Source organism: Cucumis sativus, chromosome 1 (genome assembly GCF_000004075.3).
Source record: "Cucumis sativus cultivar 9930 chromosome 1, Cucumber_9930_V3, whole genome shotgun sequence".
Classification (NCBI taxonomy): Eukaryota; Viridiplantae; Streptophyta; class Magnoliopsida; order Cucurbitales; family Cucurbitaceae; genus Cucumis; species Cucumis sativus.
Window position 1 is genome coordinate 137,571 of NC_026655.2, and position 19,480 is coordinate 157,050.

At 36.5% G+C, this 19,480-nt stretch overlaps 4 protein-coding genes across 5 annotated transcripts; 2 read left to right on the plus strand and 2 right to left on the minus strand.

The window, feature by feature from the left end:
* Positions 1-159: 159 nt before the first annotated feature.
* Positions 160-2,181, plus strand: LOC101208783. Its single transcript, XM_031882914.1, has 2 exons — positions 160-1,322; positions 1,700-2,181. The coding sequence occupies exon 1, from the start codon at positions 363-365 to the stop codon at positions 1,275-1,277; it is 915 nt and encodes a 304-aa protein (XP_031738774.1). The 5' UTR covers positions 160-362; the 3' UTR covers positions 1,278-1,322; positions 1,700-2,181.
* Positions 2,182-2,439: 258 nt separating this feature from the next.
* LOC101209026 (long chain base biosynthesis protein 2a) lies at positions 2,440-9,251 on the minus strand. 2 transcript variants are annotated; one of them, XM_004137980.3, is made up of 13 exons: positions 8,961-9,251; positions 8,519-8,723; positions 8,351-8,416; positions 7,863-7,951; positions 7,547-7,692; positions 7,346-7,470; positions 7,167-7,260; positions 6,897-7,060; positions 4,794-4,955; positions 3,961-4,087; positions 3,682-3,848; positions 3,481-3,588; positions 2,440-2,791 (listed from the first exon to the last, which is right to left on the minus strand). In XM_004137980.3, the coding sequence occupies exons 2-13, from the start codon at positions 8,642-8,644 to the stop codon at positions 2,693-2,695; spliced, it is 1,473 nt and encodes a 490-aa protein (XP_004138028.1). In that variant the 5' UTR covers positions 8,645-8,723; positions 8,961-9,251; the 3' UTR covers positions 2,440-2,692. The 2 variants fall into 2 exon arrangements, with proteins under 2 accessions (XP_004138028.1, XP_031738768.1); XM_031882908.1 differs by having other exon boundaries at positions 8,952-9,251.
* Positions 9,252-11,055: 1,804 nt separating this feature from the next.
* Positions 11,056-11,661, minus strand: LOC101220659 (CASP-like protein 1F2). Its single transcript, XM_004138199.3, has one exon. The coding sequence runs from the start codon at positions 11,659-11,661 to the stop codon at positions 11,056-11,058; it is 606 nt and encodes a 201-aa protein (XP_004138247.1).
* A 3,543-nt stretch (positions 11,662-15,204) lies between these two features.
* Positions 15,205-18,960, plus strand: LOC101209270 (ubiquitin-conjugating enzyme E2 27). The gene is made up of 5 exons (XM_004137981.3): positions 15,205-15,640; positions 17,742-17,790; positions 18,064-18,223; positions 18,342-18,431; positions 18,572-18,960. The coding sequence occupies exons 1-5, from the start codon at positions 15,463-15,465 to the stop codon at positions 18,677-18,679; spliced, it is 585 nt and encodes a 194-aa protein (XP_004138029.1). The 5' UTR covers positions 15,205-15,462; the 3' UTR covers positions 18,680-18,960.
* The last annotated feature ends 520 nt before the right edge of the window (positions 18,961-19,480 follow it).

Below are 19,480 nucleotides of genomic sequence, written 5' to 3' on the forward strand. Positions count from 1 at the left end.
AGAGATAGTGGTACTTGTGTGTTGGGGCAAATGGATGAGAACGGTCCAAAACTAGGGTTGAAAAATTACTAGATGGGATACATGACTACAAGAAGAGGAAGAGAGGAGAGAAGATATCCTGTACGAGAGGCCCAAGCTGAAGGGGCCAAATCCAATCACGAAGGAGGTATTGAGACACGCGGCAAATTCCCGGATTTACATGGCTGATGGCACCTTCTTTCTTTACCATTTCCTCCTCCTTCTTCCCTTCACCTTCTTCCCCCATTCCCATTCCTTTCCCTTCCCTTACCTTCTACTCTTTTCTTCTCTCTCCAACCCTTTCCTTCCTCCCTCATTAACACCCTCTTCTTACTTCTATCTTAATGGCCGATATTCAACCCCCCGACCCCCAGATCAACGGCGCCCCTCCCCCTCTCGTCGTCTCCTCTGAAACCGTTGGATCCAAACGCCAGCGAAGGCCCAGCGTCCGATTGGGGGATATCGGCGGCGACCAACCCTACGATTCTTACCCCCGCCGCACCAATAAACCCTGGAAGTTTTCCTTGGAAAATCGTAAGGACTCCTCCGCTGCCACTGCCAAGAACTCCAAAACTCGCCCTTTGACCAACTTCAGCTCGGCCGACGCCGAAGATAAAGAGAACAATTTGGACACCGTTGCAATTGGTAGTTGGAGATTAAAAGATTCCAAACGGAGAGGCTCCGCCGCCACCAAGAGGGCCAGAACTAATTGGGCATCCTCCAAGCACGACGAAGGCGGCGGAGGTGGGGAAGCAGATGATAAGTATAGCGCCGGCGAAGATGTGGATGAGGGGTACCGGGATTACGACATTGAAAACTCGGAAAGTCCTCTAAAAGAGCAAAGTTCAATGCATTCGCTTGAGAATTTGGCGATGGAAGGTCAGGGGAATGATAGGGAGATGCTTTATCAGGGGAATAGAAGATCTATAAGGTCTAGGGTTTCGGAGGGGAGAGACCACCAAGAGGGGCTCGAATTTTCAGGGCCTTCAGATACTGATGCTAGGAATTGGAAGTGCGGGACTAGCGGTGATAGGAATGGGAATGGTGGGAGAGGGCTGTGTGGGGAAGATGGGGTTAGAGTTTGGCTCAACGGCTTAGGGTTAGGTCGGTATGCTCCAATTTTTGAAATTCACGAGGTGGACGATGAGGTTTTGCCAATGTTGACACTCGAGGATCTCAAGGATATGGGAATAAGTGCAGTTGGGTCGCGGAGAAAAATGTACTGCGCAATACAGAAGTTAGGGAAAGGATTTTCATGAGTTCTGATCTCAAGAAGATGTATCCAAAATTTCAGCCATGGCAATGTAAGCTGCTGCATGCCTGAATTAATCTTTGAGCATTTTTGCTGCTACATTTTCTCGTATTGGACATTGTAGGTTCTTTTGTTAGTCTTTCATATTTCTGATTTTAGCAACTTACATCTTCATCTTCTTCTATACTGCAATTTTCCCCACAAATCTTTTTTCATATCATTGTGAAATCTATATGGTGAAATAAGAGTACCGATAGTGCTTGCTACAAGATACAAAAGAACCAAAATAAACCATTTATTGCCGCATTCTGGGATTTGACTGAACTCATTCCACTGCCTCTACTATAGCGTTTGACCATTCTGATTTCACAGTAATGTTTCTTGGTCTTACATGGAAAGATTCTGAATTTTGTATTCTCCTCAAAATAGTACAACTACATTAGTCATCTGACAAAGTTTTTCCACTCTGGGAACTGGAAGCTGATGGTGTTAATTGTGGTCTTAAATGTGGTGGCTCTGCTCGTGGGTTTGTTTGCCAAGGAATGCTAGCCCCCCAAGGTAGTCTCCATTTCCCAGAGATACGAAGAAATTAGTTGAGCTACAATCTATACTTCATTTTGAAGATTCAGGCCAGTTTTTGGTTTGCTGAAGATTGAAACCCACTCCTTTGGGAAGATAGTTTCATTTCCCAAATACAAATTGTTGTAGTAACTAGATGTTTGTTTGAGTTGTTGAATCTCTTCAGTATTTTTTTGGTATGTAAACGCTGTGCGCGTCTCCCTCCCTCATTCCCCCCAAATTAGTAGAGGAGAGGGAATGTGGCACTCCCAAATTAATCGATCCCCTAATTCAGCATTTTGTTGGGAACTGAATTTGGCATTCTGTTAATACAACCGTGATTTTCTATCGTATTTTGTTCTTTAAAATTACTTCAATGTAGTTCTTATAATTGAAGCTTTAGTAATCCTTCAAACTTGGTCCTAATGATTGAATTTCTACATTGCGTATACGTATGTATTGAAAAAGAAAAAATATTTGCGGCAGTAAAGAATTTTTGGTGAGATTTTTCATTTTTATGACTGATGAGAACCTTAAAAGATAGAATTGTCGATACACTGTGGATGATCAATTCTAGTTTATGATACGGATTGGAGGAAGGAGGTGTAATATGGTGACTAAAATGACAACATCGGTGCATTAATTATACCAAAATTCATGAAGATCGCATCATGTCTGTCATGTATGGGTACAGACTTAAAGTACAAGAGATACAGATTCGGAAACTTTTCCAGTATTCACACAAAACCCAATTGGACTCTACCTCCCCTGACAAGTACGTGAGAAGCTGTCTGCGACAACAAGCTCCATCTTCCAACGTTCATCACGCACAACATTAGAAACAAATTCTTTTTCCTTTACTTTCTAATCCTCCTTATGAGGATCATCATTTTCAGAATGCTGCTTCTGGGCCTCCGCGGGAAAGTATTTTATACCAACCAAATCACCAACTCGACTGATAACCTGTCAAAATTGGGGCAACTGCGGTTATTATCTATGTTAACCTGACCAACATAATTTCAGATCCGCACAAAACTCAACATAACACAATTATACACACTCCTTCGGCTTTGAACATAAAAATGCGCAATTTCCATTTAGACTTTTTTAGCTTTTTGCCTTAACTTTTGAACCCTGATGTCACATACATCAAAATACATATATACATATGGGTGGGAAGTGTGTAAGAAAAACAAATAGCGTACCCAGTATTTGTCACTCGCAAATTCCACCAAGGGTGGAAATGTATCAAATAGAATCGGGAGAACAATGTTCTCCACCAAGAAACAATGATAATAATCAGTCAGAACACGCAATTGAAGAACTATAGCTTTCATCAACTATATATTCTATATGACAGCTGTAAACTGTATTAAAAAAGTGAATAGGCTAGTTGTCATTTTGCAAGTATCTCACTAATTTTACCACAGAATAGTTCTCTTCACTAAATAAACTAGAGTAAGCCAAGTAAATTGTTTCATTTTGAGTCTTTTCTCCATCATGGTGACATTAAAATGTGTAGGTAAAATACATTGTAAAGTCCAGCCTTTTGTTCTATGAAGAAATAGAAGATAAAAAAAAAACAAAAAAAAAAACTACAGCAAAAACGGTAAAGTAAAAATCTATAGTAGGTAATCAAAGTAAAGGCTCACCTCCAAGGCTTTAAGGAGGTCATCCTTTGTATGCGAAGCAGATATGCATATGCGAGCCCTTGCCAGAAGAAGAGGAGTAGCTGGAAAAGCAACAGTGACAACAGCTACCTGCAAGCAAAGTAACACTCACCTTGAAAAAACTTCGAAGAGAACTACTACTATGGATGGAACCATCACTCTAGCCACATAATGCAGACTTACATTCTGATTCAGGCATTCCCTAGAAAAGGCAGGAATTTTTGCAGGGTTGTAAAGCATTATAGGCATTACTGGAGAATCGTTATCTCCAAGAACTTCAAATCCCATTTTCTGTAGCTCAGACCTAAAAAAGTTACTGTTTTCACGTATCCTGGCAAGTTTTTGAGCACCTGTTTAACAATGAAAAGAATGTAATGTGTTCATATTCAGAAATCTTAGTTCAAGGGAAAACATAGGGACACTCTAATATGATGACCCTATATAGACAAAAACTATTCTAACCTCTACTAGATCCATCCTCTCCAAGAATAACTTTAATGGAAGATATGATTTGCTGAGCAGCCGGTGGTGATATAGATGTAGCATAGAGGTGAGCGGGACATGTGTACTTGAGATATTTTATAAGCTCCTGAAATGACATGAAAAAAACATAAGCACACATAGACATGAACCCAGTGGCAACGACACATTCATTAAAATATATACCATTTTTATACTAGAAGAAATTTAAGTTCAATGAGTTTATGCATTTATATACTTAAAAAATTAGTTGGATGTATTTCATTCTCAGAATTTTTTATTTTTGTCAGATGCATCTATTTAGTATACTAAATAAATAAATATTTGATGCATGTCTAACAAATGTTTGAATTCTTTTTTGTCCTAACGTAACAACACCTACTAAACTAACAAGTCTCCAATATGTATCCAATAAATAATGTCCAAGTTTCCAGGTGGATCAAAGACATGCTAGCCAAACTAAAGACTTCTTAGACAAATACCACATATCTAAGGAATTCATACATTGAATGCTTCAAGCTGCAAACTGAAACTTGATAAAGTCATACAAATTTAGTTAGAAGAAACACCCAAAAAACTAGAGTTATAAAATACAACATGGTGCAAACACCAGTTGGTAAACTGAAAACTCTAGGTGGGGCAGAAATCTAGTGGGAAAAGAATAATTTATGATGAGATGAACTTAAGAATTAGAGATATGAAACAAACAATACTACGGTCTTCATGACCTATTTTGTCAACCGATTTCATTTAACAATATCACATATGACACTTTTTAAATCTTAGAATCTGCGTATTTGTTAGAAAAACCGAACCTTGGATCCTGCAATGTAACCTCCACATGATCCAAATGATTTAGTAAAAGTTCCCATCATGATATCTACGTCAGCAGTGTCCACTCCCAAAAGTTCACAGACACCTCTTCCTGTTTTTCCAACTGCTCCAATGCTGTGAGCCTCATCCAAATAGACATAGGCCTAAAAATAACGACAAAATGGAATGCTAAAAACACAGATCTAAATCAGTAAATGAGAGCATTGTGATCAATATCAAATCAACATTCTTTTGGTCATCTATTTAATTTCGGTTCGAAATAGTGGGTTGGGTCATGTTGAAAACTCAAGGGTAGTTGAGATTTACTTTGCCCTAAACTTTTATTACTTTAATTAGGCTCGTGTTGTCTATAAATATTTTTCCCTTTGTACCTTTACTATCACAAAGAAAATAATAAGAAATATCAGCATCATGGTTTTTCTCCCTTTACTATGATTTTCACGTAAATTTGAGTTCTACGTCTCTACTTTCAATATGGTATCAGAGCGGGATATTGAAGAAACCCTAGACGATCAAACGCTTGATGGAACCCTAGCAAAAGGGACAGACGTCGACATTAGTGCAGCTGTCGCCACCACAATTGATGCTCGGATCAGCGCCGCCATGGATGAGTGGTTTTGGTGTCTTCAGAACCCACCGACCAGCCTTCTTGCCCAGCCACAACCATCTGGCAACCAGCAGCCTTCAGCCACACAAGTCCCTCACACGCTGTTGATCCAAATTCCCATACGCGTCGTCGGGCCCTCACACACTGTCGCCCATGCCTACACCTTCACTGTATGCACCATCGCATGCGCAGTCGTCAAGATTTGCCTAGTCGTCGACCTTGGTTCAGTCTTCTACTGCTGGTGTGATTGCGCCACCTCCTGCTGGGTTAGCCACCGACCCAAGTGGCTGCCCCAAGGTTGGAAATCCAGCCCACTCGACCATTGATGCAGGTGAGTCCTCAGCACAGTCAAGGGCCCATGAGTAAGGTTCGCCTCCCAATATTGCTCAACATTAGCTAGACATGCTATGACAGCAAATTTTAGAAATTGAGGCAGCGCTAAGGGCTCCGTCCAACAACCAATTGACCTCATCGATGTATTCTGAAAAACCGATAACCTCACTCCCTGCTTTATCCTCTTCGTATGTGTTTGATCCAGTGGCACAATCTACAAGATATTTTCCGTGGGAGAAATTGAATGGTCAAAATTATTTTTGTGGTCCCAGTCTATTAAAATGATCTTTAAAGGGTGCCACAAGTTTGGTTTCTTGACAAGGGAGAAGCAAGGAGTTGTGGCTCGAAGCAGCTGAAGTCGAATACAAGGAGTTGTGGCTCAAAGAGCGCTGATGTCAAATACAAGGTTATGAGTTTGGGAATCTGTGAGGAAGTCTGACTCCAGAAGGTGTTGTCTGATCTTTGTCAAGACTATGAGGTACCTATGAAACTATTATGCGATAACAAAGCAGCTATTAGCATTGCCAATAACCTGGTCCATCATGAGAAAACCAAACATGTGGAGATTGACAGACACTTTATCAAAGATAGACTAGCCAGTGGTAGCATATGCATCCCTTACATAACTTCGAGCCAACCGATTGTTGATACACTCACAAAGGGACTCCTCAGACAAAACTTTGATCCATGGGTCCTTTCACATTTACGTCCCAACTTGAAGGGGAGATTTAGAAATAGTGGGCTTGGGTCATGTTGAAAGCTCAGAGGTAGTTGAGACTTATTTTGCCCTAATTTTTTATTATTTTAATTATATTCGTGTTGCCTATAGATATTTTTACCTTAGTACCTTTATTATCATAAGAAAATAATAAGAAATATCAGCATCGTAGTTTCTCCATGTACTAGGGTTTTCACATAAATTTGTGTTTGTTCAACATCTTTACTTTCAATAATTTCAATTGCAAACGTATGTTACACACACACATATACTATATCACCAATGTTTCTCTTGGTTTTTGTTTTTTCCCATCTCAAGAAGTCGGTCATCTTTAAATTAAGAATGTGTTCTTGGATTAGTGAAATGGGGGATCTTAGTCCAGAGAACAGCATTTATGGCCTGAGTGAATAACTCAGGCATAATTACCTTATATTTCTTGCAAATGGCAACAATTTCTGGGAGTTTGCATATTTCCCCTTCCATGCTGTAAATGCCTTCCACGACAACAATTATCTTCTTCCAAGGCCTGTGTGTCCTAGGTTGCCCATCAGCAATTTGCTCTCTCAAAACTTTATCCAAATGTGATGGAGCTAAAAAACAGAGAAAGGGGAATAAAAAAAATTAGAGTTCCTACAATGAACAGAGATTGCAATTATCATTTGTCAGAAGAAACAAATGAGGTTCTATACCACTTACTATTATGTTGAAAAACACGAATTGTAGCACCTGATCCCCGAGCACCGTTAACTATTGAATTATGATTCAATGAGTCACTAATAATTAGCCCTCCCTGCAGTTGAACAAGTGGTCAGATTTTCAAGCACTTCTTGTTGAACATGCAAGAGTAAATTTTTAGTTAGTGTGTGTCCGTTTACCTTCCCTATTAGAACTGGAAGAATAGCAGAGTTTGTTACATAGCCCATACCAAATACTAGAGCAGCCGGCTTTCCAACAAAGTTAGCCACGCATACCTCTAATTCTTTGTGCAATGAAGTGGTTCCTAAGACCAAAATAGTGAATTAGTAATCCTAGATGCGACTAAAAACATGGTGCAAAAGTTCATTAGTTCTAGTTACCTCCATCAACACGAGCACTACAGGTGCTTGGAGAGAACCTTTTTAATGATTCAATTACACGAGGGGTGCAATATTCATCCGCTGCAGCAAAGCCTAGATAATTGTATGATCCCAGGTTCAGACACCTTGAGACATTTGTGGTTCGCCTGCATGATAAATGTATAAAGAATAAATTATTGTCAAAATTCCTACACATAGCACAAATCCAACTAGATGTAAAAAAGAGAGTATAGCAGCCCGTGTGGAAAGTACAGGGGAGGATCACAGAAAGGAAAAGGAAAATGAACATGATAGAGGGAATTCATCAGAGACAAACTTCAGCGTCTTGTTACAATCATTGGAGTAACGCTCAACCACATCAAACCAAGCATCTGGTGCACTTGCTATAGGTCGTCCAAAACAGTCCTGCCCGGGAAATAATGTATAAGGTTAAGGAGAAAATGAGGATCCTCGAAAGTAACGGAAGTGAAATATGTAAACATTCTGCTTTCTTGAATAAAATTATTGGATTGTAGTTGAAATCATAATCAAAGAGCTCCAGTTTATCAAATGAAGGATTTGAAATTGATGAGCAGTAGAAAGGCAGGCAACAGTCAGTGTACATAAGCTCGTATCTCGACTCATCACAATGAGCGGTGAGTAGAATAATCATGGTATCATGTACTGTAGTGCTTTTCAACAAGATTGTTAATAGCAACAATGTGCGAGAGAAATATGGTTTGGGTGGATATTTTGTAATTGAAAAACTAAACAAACAACAACAAATATTATAACAGGCAGAGAATTCAACTTTAAATCCGATACCTGAATGCGAAGATACAGCCGACGGATGTAAAAGTCCTCTAGGCCTAAGCAGATCGGAGCGTAGCCCTGCGGAAGGAAATCACGAGGTGTAAAATAGCAGAATTAGGGACGAAGCTTACATATAAGCATTGAGAAGTGAAAATTTTAAATTCGGAAAGCGCTGCAGACCTGAAGATTGCTAGAGTTCCACCAATCAAAAATTTTTCTGAAAAAATCGCGGAATTGACCAAAGGCGAAGAGGAGGCCATAGCTAAAATAGGTGGTCAAGGCGGTCAAATACGGGATGGTAATCATTAGGAACTATATTGGCCGGGAAATTGTGATGCTCTTTCGGAAATGAATCGATCCGGAAGCTAACCCTCCGTTTGGAACCCTGGATTTAAAAGGATTTCAAATCAAAACAATTTCTGGTGTTTGGAATGAAAATTTTAAAACTATATAATTCTAAATCTTGTTTTGATCCCAAAAAAAAAAAAAAAAATCCAAAATCGGTCGGATTTGGAAGGACTCTAAATTACAATAGCCCTAATTCCAAATTTGTCGTATTGTAAAATCTGCTGAATCGCTGAAATAAAGAACAGCAAAATAATAATAGTAGTACTAGTAGTACTTCGATTCCGGCAAGCTTCAGGATGGAGTCGCTACGGCAAAATGTGGCGGCGTGAAGTTGCAGAGAGCAATCAAAATGTGGCTGCTGCAGGGAGAGAGTGAAGAAATAGGAAATCTGCCGGTCGTTTGGCGGCGGCGTGCGGCAGCGCCAATGAGTATAACGGGGGTGTTGGGAAAAGGAATATCGACTATGGAGAATGGTAAGAGTAGAAGGGTGTTGGGCTATAGATGTAACGCACCTCTATTGAGAACATCTATCTTCCTCTCTCCTTCACTTTTCAAAAGCATATTTTCTTTTAGACTATATGGGTTGAGTTAGTTAGTCGTATGTTGAGGGCATCTTTAGTATAAGAAGTTGAATACATAAAATTAAATATATTAATAAAAGCAAAGTTTAATATTTTGATTCTAGTTTATAAAAAATGTTTACATATTTATAAATCTTCATTTAATTGGAAATACGTTATTACTAATTCATGTATGAGTATAGTTCACGTTTAAAATTTTGTTAAATTACAATTTTAGTCCTTATGATTTGAAAACTTTAATAAAAATAGTACCAAAAATACTAAATTATATCATTTTAAAATTATAGTTACCAAAACCGTAATTTAACCTATAAATTTATATAATTATTAGTTTTATTATTATATAGTTGATAATAAAATACATAACACATTTTATATGAATTGTATACATAATATGACATATTGTATTTCTAAATGTTTTTACATGTATTAATATAATTTTGTTTTTTAAAATATAGACTTCAAATTTTTAATATAAAGAAAACATATGAAGTTGTTTTCGGAATTTAGATTATTTCAAGCATAAAATGAATGATTGAGTGAACAAAACCGGTATAGAAACTTAATTAGTCTATTTAGTTTAATTATAAAAAGAGATCGAATATGAGTTTTTTTTATAAAAAAAATTTGTTCATTATTTAAGTTCAAAATTATCTTGGAGAATATTTACACATCTATTGTACATTTGAAGTTTTAATAATTAATAATGTATTATTATTCGTCACACTGATTTAGTTCAACGGATCGATTCGGTTCAAAGTGATTATGCACGAAGTAGTGTGTTATTTTACTTGTGATAAATAATTATTAGATGTTGTTTTGTGTACATATGTGTTATCAAGAGTATGGATATGATGAACTAAATAAAACACATATATACGTATGAATGTATTATTTTAAGTTTATGCATGCAATGTAATTTAGATCGTAAATCTTAAAACGTCACAATCTAATGTTAAGATAACTATTCAAATTAAAATGGTTATATGTTAAAATTGTGTGTTATTGAGTGATTTTGAATGTTGTTATGAAACGTCGTGTAGATATGTTTGAACGAACCATCACATTATTTACATATAATCACTAATTTAGAATATCGATAGAAGTTTAGTAGAGTGTATCATGAGTAAAATATAAAATTTTACTATATTTTGGACAGTATTGTTATTTACAATAATTTTTTTATTTGAATATATTATAATAAAATATTTGAGTGCCGAGGCAACCACATCCCAAATTTGTTCCGAGTAAAATTTTGCTATCTATTTGTTACTGTTTGTGATATGGGAAAGGGATGCATCATGCACGATGATGCATCACTCTTAGCGGTCAATTTAGCATCTTTGAACAAATCCAGCCAAATAAGGAGAGCCATAAAAAAATGTCATGCAGCTTTAACGGGCATATCTCCAAAGAAAAATTAAACCTCAGTTGGTGTGGTGAATTAATTTAAATAATGGAGACTTGATCGTTGTTAGACAATTGTGTGTTCTTTTGTTCAAAGCCTCATGCATGGTTGCTGTTTGGTTGAGTAGGAAATGTGTGCAATAATTAAGTTCCAAGTTTGTTTGATTACTGTCAACCCATCGTAGGGAACTTAAAGCATGTTTGGGATGAAATACACATAATTTTGATATTAAAGCCAGCCAATGGACCTCTCTGATACATTATATATTATACGATCAAGAGGAAACCAAAAGGTCAGTACTAGTAGTGTGCAGCTGCGAAACAGAAGGTAAATTAAAGGACAAATACAGAGAGAACGACAGAACATGAGTAGAGGTAAGACTAGTGGTGGGTATGGAGAGAAAGGGTGGTGAGTATGAGAAGGCAAATGACAGAGAAATAAGAAATGGCAATGGAAGCAGTAACGCGATTACAAAAGGAGGGAAAATGGTTACAGATGGGGGACCAGCCCGTGTGGGTGTTGCCGTACTTGCCGACGAAGCCGATGGCGGTGGCAGCAGAGCAACCGCTGAGCACCAATCCCATCATCAACAAGTCATGGAGACGAAAGAAGAAAAATATGTAGAAATTGAGCGGGGTACTAGTGTTGCTGCTTGGACGAGTTGATAAGAAAATTAGAAAGCAGAGGGAGAGAAAACAGAAGGCAGATGCAATAGCGTTAGCAAAAGCAAAGAACTGGAAAGCAGAGGAGTCGTTGTATCGAGCGTCAAAAGGGATACCAAAAATGAGAACGGATTGCTTGGCGGTGAGGATGATCCAGGTAGCAGCCAGTGTGGAGGCAATTGCCAAAACTCTGAGGATAATCTGGGAATAACAAAGATGGAGGTTGGTGATGGCCGTGGGGTGATCATGATCATGATCGTCAGAACCAGACTTGGGCTCCAAATCCATATCATTGCCATTGCCATTGCCATTGCCATTGGCCATGTGATGGGATGAATTAGAAATAGAATTGTTAATTATTAGATGAAGATGAAGAAGAGTACAATATTTGGGAATGAAAAGAGGGAGATGAGAGGGAGGGGTATTAATAGTGCATGCAAGAAAAGTGAAGGGTATTTGGATGCATATGGGAATATAGTGGAATACCATACCCCAACTGCTTCCACGTTCATATTTTTGGTTAGCAACTGCAGTCTGCGACTCTCGACTTGGATCACATGCCCCCAATCATCCTCATTTTCCGCACACGTTCACACTTAATTACTTATTCTTTTCTTCCTTTTCTTTTCTCCAATCAATAAATTATTCTTTACAACCATATCAAATATTAACGACATATATGCTCCGGAGTGAGACCCATCTCATAGTCTTATTGTACCCAATACAAATATATCGTCCCATAGACACTGTTGATGGGTTGTTTACGGGGAATTGGGCATGATTCTATAATGTATCTAATAGCTAACGTTAATGAGACAATTCCTAAATCTTTCAAATAAATAAGATTAGGATATGTTATACACAAGATGTCTAATAATAGTAAATAAAAAGTGAAATATGCCCAATTTTCTACATGCTTTTTATTCCACCAACATTCGCCTAACCCATCAATGTTACTTAATTTCATTAATTGCCATCATCAACAAAAACATATGGTAATGAACTAATTTAATTGACATTGACCAATTATTAAAAATAAATAAAAATCATACCACATAGTTTTTCAAAAAATAAAACCTCGAGAAAATGATAAAGGGTCTTTGGGCTAAGAAATTGGAGAGTAGAGAGTTGAAGTTACCGATACAAAATTTGCAAATTTGCAAATTCCCTTCTCATGCCAAACATACTCTAAGAAAAAGTTAAACAAGACGGTAATTAAAATCAGGAGCATTTAATTCGAATAAGTAAGCAACAAGCATTTAAATCGAATTTTTTTAAAAAAAAAGAAGAAAGAAAGAAAACATTCCTAGCTAAGACATAGAATAAACTTTTTCCCCAAAATGAATAGAATAATTTTTCTTTAATATCACAATTAATCATGGAAATCATAATGAATCAAAAACTATGTCAATTACCTATAAAAACAAAATACGTCCTAAAGAATAATTAGTCCAATACAATATGTAAATTTCTAATTTTTTAAGGGATGAATTTCTATTATGTCTCAATTTCTTTTTTTTTTTTTTTTTGATAATATGTGAGTAGAAAATCAACCAATTTAACTTAAGTGTTGATATTACAAATGTAGGAATTTTCTGGATGAATGTCAAAAAATTTGGAGAAAAAATTGTAGAAGGACCCATCTTGAAAGAATAACCAATTGTTGATGTGCAAATTCGTGTAGAATTGCCAAAATACATTAGTGCGCATGTAGAAAAGGTGTCTCATCTCACACTCTCTCTTGTCTCATTATATGTCTCACTCGATCTTTCTCAGTCTCGCATGTTTAAGTCTCACTCTTGCTTGGTTAGTATCACCCTCATTAGTTTCATTGTTGTTGCTAATTTTTACTCTTCTCTTGTCGGTGCCGCTCTCCCCCATTTTGGTCGGTGTCACTCTCACCCTCTTAGTTGGTGAAGGCTTCAACCTTCAGTATTGGAGAAGTATCCGAAGAAATGTGCCCGAGAAGAAGATGTTGTAAAAGTAGGATGTGTACGGGAAGATGATAAAAATCATGTGAACGTTGGAGAAGAAGAAGAAAATGCCAGGAAGAATAAGATCGTGGAAATATGAGAAAAAATGTACGTGCGACAGCTGGAAGGAAGATGAAAAAAACCCTAAATCAGTATTGAAAGTAACATTGCAATTTCAATTTTCAAATGTACCTATAATTTGTTGGCTACTTAGTCACGTTTAGGCAGCAACATAACATGGGCATTGATAACCATGAAATTATTGGTTTCCAAATTTAGGCCATGAAAGTTGGGAAGTAGCAAATGACATATACGAATTAGGCTTTCACCAATTACTAATCCCATGCCTAATTAATTAAGTTCATAATCTATTTAATTAAATATCAAAAAACACATCACATGACCCTCGAGGATGATGGATAGATAGGGAGTATAGTATATGTTCAAAATTCCCAATATATATGACATTCCAACCTAAGAAAACAAGTATGAGACCCTATGGTGTTTTGGATCTTTAGGTATCTTCCTTTTTTTTTTTTTAACCCAAATATAGATTTGAGTATAATATTTTAACAAAGTGTCCTTTCAAACTTTAAAATGTAAAAATCAAACTTCCAAACTTCGGTAAATAATTTGAAATTTTAATCTATTTTGAGAAATTTAGGGTAATTTTAGACACGTTTGTGTTGCTACTCTATGTTACATTGCTAACTGTCAAGTGATCAAAGTTCTGGACATGCAAGTGTTTTGTCAAGGACTTCTTGAAACCCTCCAATCAATTTAAATCAGTTTCTTTTATATTTTGGATGCACGTCTGTTTCTTTTTTCCTTTTATATTTTGGATGCACGTCTGTTTCTTTTTTCTATGTTCATCCATCACAACGCCTTCGCTCTACCTTCCGCTTATGCTCTTGGCCATTCCCTTCCCTTCTCTTCTCCTACAGAAGTTCGTAGACTTACAATAAAATCAATTTTGCAACTAGAAATATATAAACTCCAACTATATCATTTAAAAAAACAACGTTTTAGAAAACTCGATTTCAATAAACAACATTCTATTGGAAAACAAAAATAAACACTTAAAAAAAGAAAGATAAAATATTAAACTAGTCAAAAAGAAAAATAAAAAATAATAATAGAAATGAAGCATTAGATTTGATTTTTACATCTATGAAAAAAGAAGGATAATTATAATTGATGACCATTTGAGAAATAATATTTAAGGATATAATAACATTTAAAAAAATTTGCAAATATAGCAAAACTATCGCTGATAGACTCGTATGATCTATCGGTGATAGACTAATTTTTACAACATGGTCTATCAGTAATAAACTCTATTAGAATTTGATAAATTTTGTTATATTTGCAATTTTTTTAAAATGTTGCTATATAGTTAATTATTTTGAATTTAATTGTTAAATTTGCAACTATTCAAAAAAGAATTTGATTGGTGTAATATTTACAAGGGATAATTACAAATTTAGCAATCAAATTCATTCAAATTAATTAAGTATATAGCACAATTTTAAAAAAATTGTAAATGTAGTAAAATTTGTCAAATTCTATCAATGCTATAAGTTTATCATTGATAGACCATATTGCAAATATTAATCTATCACTGATATACCATCTGAAAACTATTCGTGATAGTTTTGTTATATTTATAATTTTTTTAAAATGTTGCTATATCCTTAATTATTATTTATTATTTGATCCGTTCCAATTTCTCTATTTACAAAACTTGAGGGAGTGTTTGGGCCTAACTAATAGCACACTTCTGTGATTAGGGCTCCCTTGTGTTCCCAAATCCCAACTACTAAGATATAGGATGATTATAGTATTTTAATATTTGTTACATATTTTCTACTAACAATCTCTTCAATTAAGACCCAATAATAAATGTAGAGAGAATTGGAAGAGAGAGAGAGAGAGTGGTAGTGGGGTCGGTAGGGATGGCATAATTCTGTGAGACGGAAAGAAAGAAAGAAAGAAAGGAGAGAGTGAAAGCGAAAGGGTTTTCGCTTCTCCAATCTCCAACCTTGGCCAAAGTTTTCCTTTGGATTCGTCTTCCTTCATCACACACACTTTTAGGGTTCCTTCTCTTCTTCCCATTTGTCCGATCATCATCACTCACTCACCATCCACGAAGATGATAGACTTCGCTCGGGTGCAAAAGGAGCTCCAAGAATGCACTAAAGACATTGAGGCTTCTGGTATTAGAGTCACCCCCAAATCCGATAGTCTTTCCCATTTGCTCGGCACCATTCCTGGTCCTATCTCTACTCCGTACGAAGGTGGCATTTTCCAAATTGACATTACATTACCAGGTCCCCTCCTATTGCTCCTTACTCTTCTTCTACCTCATCATTAATATATCTGCCTTCTTATCTTCAGCCATTAGGGCTACACGATCTATGATTCGATGAGTCGGGGATTTGCGTTTGAAATTTCCTTACACAATTTCATGACATGACATCTTTTGAAGTGTTAACAGTCCACGCTAGTTTTAGAAGGTTTTTTTTTTTTTTTTTCTTTGAAGTTTCTCCTATCCTTTCTCAACTTTTGTTTTGTCAAAAACTAAAGTAAAACCCAAGCCCTTGAGCATTATTTTTTTAACTCCCAATTAATGATTGAGAGCTTTTTTAAGTTTTATTGAACTTGTTTATTCAACAATCTTGTTACCCATTTGCGGCATGAACAAAACCATTTCCCAATAAGAGCTTTGTGGAAAGAACCTTTCCTTGCTCTGTTGAAATTTTATGGTAAAAGATTGTAACTTGTCCATGTCTCTTCCAAGCATCTTATCATGTTCCCTGAGTATCAATAACATATATTTACCATATTTCCATATATTGATGGCGAAGGAAATTCCTCTTTAAGTAATATAATGCGTTAACTGAATGCCACAGAAAGCTTACAGCTCTGAATTAGCAATCAAATAACAATTGTAGCAGAAATAAAGTCAATTGACAAATTACATTTATTATCGTAATATCCTCGATGGACTATGGAGATTAAAAACTCTCATCTTGACCGAAAACCTTGAAGAACAGGGACGACATAGCCATGGTGAAAATGTCAGTGAGTTGAGATGAAGATTTAACCGGTAAAAGCTTCAAAGAACCACGTAAAATCATGTTCTGAACAATGTAGCAATCAATTTTGATATGGTTTGTTCGTACATGAAACGTTGGATTGGAAGCAATGACTATCACAACTTGATTATCACAATACACCAAAGCTGGAGCTAAAAGAGAGACCTTCAAATTGGAAAATAGACTACCAATTCATGTTAGCTTATGGGAAAACTTGCCAATGCTCGGTATTCAGCTTCATCAGAAGAGTGCAAAATAGTAGCTCATTTTTGTATTTCCCATGCAACCATTGTATTGCCTAAAAAGATGCAAAAACCAGTGATAGATCTTTGAGTATCAGTACATGATCTCCAATCAGAGTCAACAAACGCTTTTAACCAAAATTTGGTTGTTGGTTTAATGAGGATTCCTCGCCCAGTAGTTCAGTTTGGGTACCAAAAAAGGTGATGAGTAGGCATCAAATGATCTGTATAAGGCTTGGAAATGAATTGACTTAGTTAATTGACTGCAAAAGCAATGTTTGGTCGAGATGTCTGAAAATATAAACAATTGACCAGCTAATTGCTAGTAATGAGAAGAGTCCTCTGAAGAAACAGAGTTCCCGATTGAGCAGTCAATTTTAGATTGGGACAATTTACTGGTTTAGAGGCAAAAAATCAGAATCTTCTACCATCTGCAAGCACCATTTTCGTTGAGATAGGGATAATCCTTGTGAAGATCTTGACAATTCCAATCTTAAAGAAAGATCGAGCATCACCAAAATCTTTAAGAAGAAAATGAGAGCACTAGAAACTTTTGACTGAAGCAATTTCAGAAAATATAAACAATTGACCAGCTAATTGCTAGTAATGAGAAGGTCCTCTGAAGAAACAGAGTACCCGATTGAGCAGTCAATTTTAGATTGGGACAACTTACTGGTTTAGAGGCAAAAAATCAGAATCTTCTACCATCTGCAAGCACCATTTTCGTTGAGATAGGGATAATCCTTGTGAAGATCTTGACAACTCCAAGCTTAAAGAAAGATCGAGCATCACCCAAATCTTTAAGAAGAAAATGAGAGCGCTAGAAACTTTTGACTGGAGCAATTTCATGGGGTGATGGTTCACTGAGTAGTATATCATCCACATGTACTAATAGGGCAACAAAACTTGAGCCATGGCCTTTGTGAATAATGAGTAGTTAGCTTTTTAGACTGAGTAAACCAATGAGATATCAATATAAAGACCGTGGGAAACTTGCTGAAGTTCCACATGCCAAGCACAGTTTCAAAACACTGCCTTATCTAACCCTTAGCATGTATCTTAGACATGGTTTTTTTCTTTTTCCCTTGCAGATGGGTATCCATTTGAGCCTCCCAAAATGCAGTTTGCTACAAAAGTCTGGTAAGGACCACCTCCTTTCTTATTTACATTTGCTGAGCAGTCAATCTTGATATCTCTTATGTATGCATTAAGTGCTTTCATGTTTAGTGGATGGAGTTACTTTTCAGAGAGCATGTGTGTTTACAATGCTTATATGTATGTATATTTTGATGGAATCAAATAACATATATATATAAATTTTAACCGTAAGGGAACTTCATGGTATTGGCTTAGTTCAACATATGTGAACAAGGTTATGTGTAACTATGGAGTTTGGTCTATTATGTTTTGAAGGCACCCTAATATTAGTAGTCAAAGTGGTGCAATTTGCCTGGACATTTTGAAGGATCAGTGGAGCCCAGCACTTACGTTGAAGACAGCCCTGCTCTCTGTGCAGGCACTGCTGTCTGCTCCTCAGCCTGATGATCCTCAAGATGCTGTCGTGGCACAACAGGTATTGTCAGCTCTATCTTGAATGCATGGATGTTCGTTCTTTTTGTCTTTGGATATTGGTATTGAGGATGTCAACTTTAAATTGTATCAATTTTTTTTAACAATATGTATTGCTGCAGTATCTTAGAGACTACCAGACTTTTGCTGGCACAGCTCGATATTGGACAGAAACTTTTGCCAAGACGTCATCTCTTGGGGTGGAAGAAAAGGTTAAAGCCTTAACTTTGGTTTTGCATGTTGTGTGAATGATAAATCATATATAGTTTTGAGTTTGAGGAGTAGTTGGAATGAAAGCATGCGTGTGTGGTTTGTGTGTCAACTGAAGATTGATGTGAAGGAAATGGTGCAGGTTCAGAAACTCATGGAGATGGGATTCCCCGAGGCTCAAGTAAGGAGCAGTTTGGAAGCTGTGGGTTGGGATGAAAATTTGGCTTTGGAAAAACTCTGCTCCGGCTAGAGTCTCACTCCTTTGCCACCCGCCGAACATAGGAGTATATATTGATCCAAAGGGTCGTATCTATAGTATATAGCCCCTTTTTTTTTAAAAAAAAAAAAAAAAAAAAAAAAATAATTTGTGTTTGTAGGTGCTATGTTCTCATTTTTAATGTGGAGGGTCTTCTTAACCTGCCCCCATCAATTCTCCCTATCATTTCTCTTCACTGATATGGCTTCAAATTCTGGTCTTATGCTGAGTTTTGATTTGCATCAATTATTTTAGTTCATAATTTATTTTCTTAATTTGAAAAAGTACATGGATGATACTTGCCCCCAAAACTTCAATACAGAAGATATTATCACTGAAGAAAAAAAGATAGCGATACGTTTTCCTCAATTACTGTTTTCTTCCCGCTATGAAGATTGACATTATTGAACGTGTTTTGAATGAGACATTCAGCAGTAATGGGTTTCTTTTGGGTTAATTATCTTCCATTTTCAGGAAAATTACACATCTAGATAGTACTGAGAACTGTTCTTCCGTCGCAATGTAGTGTAGTTTGAGTAACCTCGGACAGTTTTCTTCTTGAAGTAGATGTTCAAAGTTTCAATCATCCTTTTGTTGAATTAAGAAAACACAGAAATTGATCTATAGTATTTCAATTGATCTTTGAAATAGTTATATCCTTCTGGAACGGTGTAGACAAAATATTGTTAAGAAAAAACTTAAAATGAATGGTACGTACGAATGAATATGGAAATATACGAATGGAGTGGAAAGAAACCAATTTTTTGAATTCACTTCGCAACGTTGGTTTGTCCA

Excerpts from the sequence above, each read along its gene's own strand:
- LOC101209270 (XM_004137981.3), top strand. The coding sequence starts at position 15,463 with ATGATAGACTTCGCTCGGGTGCAAAAGGAGCTCCAAGAATGCACTAAA. Across the intron at positions 17,791-18,063 it reads CAGTTTGCTACAAAAGTCTG|GCACCCTAATATTAGTAGTC; the intron begins GTAAGGACCACC and ends TATGTTTTGAAG. Across the intron at positions 18,224-18,341 it reads ATGCTGTCGTGGCACAACAG|TATCTTAGAGACTACCAGAC; the intron begins GTATTGTCAGCT and ends GTATTGCTGCAG.
- LOC101208783 (XM_031882914.1), top strand. The coding sequence starts at position 363 with ATGGCCGATATTCAACCCCCCGACCCCCAGATCAACGGCGCCCCTCCC.
- LOC101209026 (XM_004137980.3), bottom strand. The coding sequence starts at position 8,644 with ATGATTACCATCCCGTATTTGACCGCCTTGACCACCTATTTTAGCTAT. Across the intron at positions 7,952-8,350 it reads GGCTGTATCTTCGCATTCAG|GACTGTTTTGGACGACCTAT; the intron begins GTATCGGATTTA and ends TTTCCCGGGCAG. Across the intron at positions 3,589-3,681 it reads GGGAATGCCTGAATCAGAAT|GTAGCTGTTGTCACTGTTGC; the intron begins GTAAGTCTGCAT and ends CTTTGCTTGCAG.
- LOC101220659 (XM_004138199.3), bottom strand. The coding sequence starts at position 11,661 with ATGGCCAATGGCAATGGCAATGGCAATGGCAATGATATGGATTTGGAG.